At 62.8% G+C, this 2,550-nt stretch overlaps 1 protein-coding gene across 1 annotated transcript; it reads right to left on the bottom strand.

Moving 5' to 3' along the window:
- Window positions 1-206: 206 nt before the first annotated feature.
- On the bottom strand, window positions 207-2,035 carry NIPSNAP1 (nipsnap homolog 1 (C. elegans); the record flags this gene model as incomplete). The annotated part of the gene is made up of 9 exons (XM_009078725.1): window positions 207-294; window positions 396-479; window positions 558-652; window positions 749-780; window positions 954-1,094; window positions 1,170-1,240; window positions 1,347-1,441; window positions 1,723-1,768; window positions 1,908-2,035. Coding segments are annotated over 9 exons (757 nt in total), but the record flags the coding sequence as incomplete, so codon positions are not given.
- Between the last annotated feature and the right edge of the window lie 515 nt (window positions 2,036-2,550).

Raw genomic sequence — 2,550 nt, 5'->3', positions numbered from 1 at the left:
ACCTCTGCAGCCTGTCCAGCCCCCCCAGCAGCACCATCCTGGGGACCCACCACAGGATGAGGGGCTCCCACCCTTCCCCTCCCCATTCTCTTCCCCCACAAAGCACCCCAAAATGGGGTGGGAGGCAGAGCTTGGAGCAGAATCCCCCAGCCCTTCCCCAGCAGGGTTGGGGCACGGGCAGGTAGGGAGCCTCTCGGGGTGCAGGGAGACACCCCAGCATGGCTCCCCCTCACTGCAGCGGAGAGATCTTCAGGGGAATCATGATCCTTGATTCCATGGTCCGGATCAGCGGCACTGGGAAAGGAAGTGATGGAGAGGTGAGGGCAGGGGGTCCCCTGGATGGCAGTCCCCAGAGCGGGCAGGGGGTCCCCAGAGCAGGCAGGGGTCCTGCTCACCTGTGTAGTACACGTTCTCATCCCAACCCCTCTTCCTCCAGGCTGCATTCCTTGTCTCCTCCCGGGACTGCAGATCCTTGTAGGCTGTGGAGAGAGGATGGGGCTGGCACCCAAGCCCCCCAGCCCACCCCCACTCCCAGGGTGTCCTGGGCCCCACCTTACCCCAGAGGTGGTGCACCACGTACAGCTCCCCGATCTGGGAGAAGAACCCTCCAACTGCCTCCTGGTTCTCCTGCCGGTACTTAATGGCCCGAGCCCTGGCACGCACAGGGGACACATGGGGGGCTGCCCCAGGGGTCCCCTTGCTCCAGGGGGGCCTTTTCTCACCTTGTGCTGGAAAAACAGTCACTTACCAGTTGTTGCCCCATTCAATCATGGTCCCTGGCTGGGAACCGGGGAGAGAAACCAGTCAGAGCCCCCCTGATCCCTTGCTTGGGGTCTCCCCACCACCAAGGAGGACGAGATTTGGGGTGTTACCCCCCAAAACACCAGGCAGGACCCCCACCCTGGGGTGTATCAGCCCAAAGGCCACCCCGAGGCACACAGGCTGACCCCCACCTTCAGCTTGTAGGTCCTCAGCTCGTAGATGTTGGGCCCCGGGCGGGGCTGGGGCTCATTCCAGAAGCTGAATTCCAGGAGCAGCTGGTTCCTGCGGGACAGCAGCATCCGGCTCCTCTCCTTGCGGAACTCCAGGTACTCCTGGGGACAGCCCCAGCCCATCCAACCTGGCCTTGAATGCCGAGCAGAGGGGGCTCACCCCCACCCCACTGCTACCTTGTTCTGCCTCAGCTTGTTCATGCAGTCCGTGAGCGCTGGGTACCCGCCCGAGAAGCGCCACAGGTGCACTGCAAGGAGATGGGGAGGCTGGGACTGGGGGCAGCACCCCAAAATTCCCACTGAGGTCCCCACCTCTGGCAGCCAGAGGCACTGGGAGATGTCACCTGCCCTCACCTGCCTGGTCCTGCTCCCCATACCAGGTGTTCCAGTTGCCCACCAGGTCACAGGGATAGTCAGGGTCCGTGTGGAGCCTGGGCAGCACCTCCTCTCTGCAGGGGCACAGGGAGGGCAGTGGGGTGGGGGGCAGCACCTCAAAATCATCCCAGCACCCCTATTTGCCCTCCCAGGGCATGGAAGGGCCTGCCCCAAAGGGACCTGGAGCAGCCTGGGGGATGCATCCATTCCATGAGGACAGAAACTGAGGCACAGGGCAGGACATGGATCCACCCAGGTGCTCTGCATGAGCTCTCCCACCCCTTTGACTCCAGTGCAGCACCCCAAAACCCCACTGGGGTGCTGGGCAGCCCCCCCAATGTGTGTCAGGGCTCACGCCAGCTTGTTGTAGGCTTCCAGGCATTCTGGCTTCACACTGTGAACTGCAGGGAGAAGAAAGGAGACGAGTGAGGGTCTGGGGACAGGGAAGCATGGCAGACAGCTGGGGAGTCCCCGTGGGTGAGGAGGGGCAGCACAGCAGGGGGTGTGCCCCCCCGCCCCTCCTCTAGCAGGAGCACTCACACTGGATCTTGTAGAGGTTGCTGGTCTCCCTCTTGGAAAGGAGGTTGGAATGAGCATCCTTGCGTGGATCGACCTTGTGCACGAAGAGGGAGCGGAACCAGCTGCCCTCAGCCTCCCTCGAGTATCCCCTGTGGGACAGCACGTCAGGGGGAGCACCAGTGCACCCCTGTGTGGGGAACACTGGGAATGGCCAGGAATGACCAGCTGGAGGGCGAAACGGGATCCAGAGGCCACACTGCCAGTCCTGCAGGCAACTGCCTCCATCGTCCAGCTGCCAGAAGCCCTGTCCATCCGGCAGCTGTGCTGGGCTCCATTCAGTTCATACTGGGAGAAGGGAGTCCTGTCCCAGTCTGAGAGTTCAGTCTGCAGCTCTCCCCACCCAGAATCCGGAGAGATCCCAAAATCCAGAGAGACTTTGGCCACACTGCCCCGATGGAGCAATGGCGTTGGCGCAGGAGCAAGGGGGAAAACAAGCACTGCATGGAACCCACTCACCCCAGGGGCCACTTCCAGTGGAGGTGACCCCTCCGTGGGCAAGGGGACAAGAGGTGAAGGGGCAGCCCCCAACTGCCCCACAAGAAACGACACTGCTCCAGGAACTGCTCCAGTGGCACTGACCCCTCCATGGTAAGGGGACACAGGG

This window comes from Acanthisitta chloris, unplaced genomic scaffold (genome assembly GCF_000695815.1).
Source record: "Acanthisitta chloris isolate BGI_N310 unplaced genomic scaffold, ASM69581v1 scaffold2967, whole genome shotgun sequence".
Taxonomy (NCBI): Eukaryota; Metazoa; Chordata; class Aves; order Passeriformes; family Acanthisittidae; genus Acanthisitta; species Acanthisitta chloris.
This window is presented reverse-complemented; position numbering and strand designations above follow the sequence as displayed.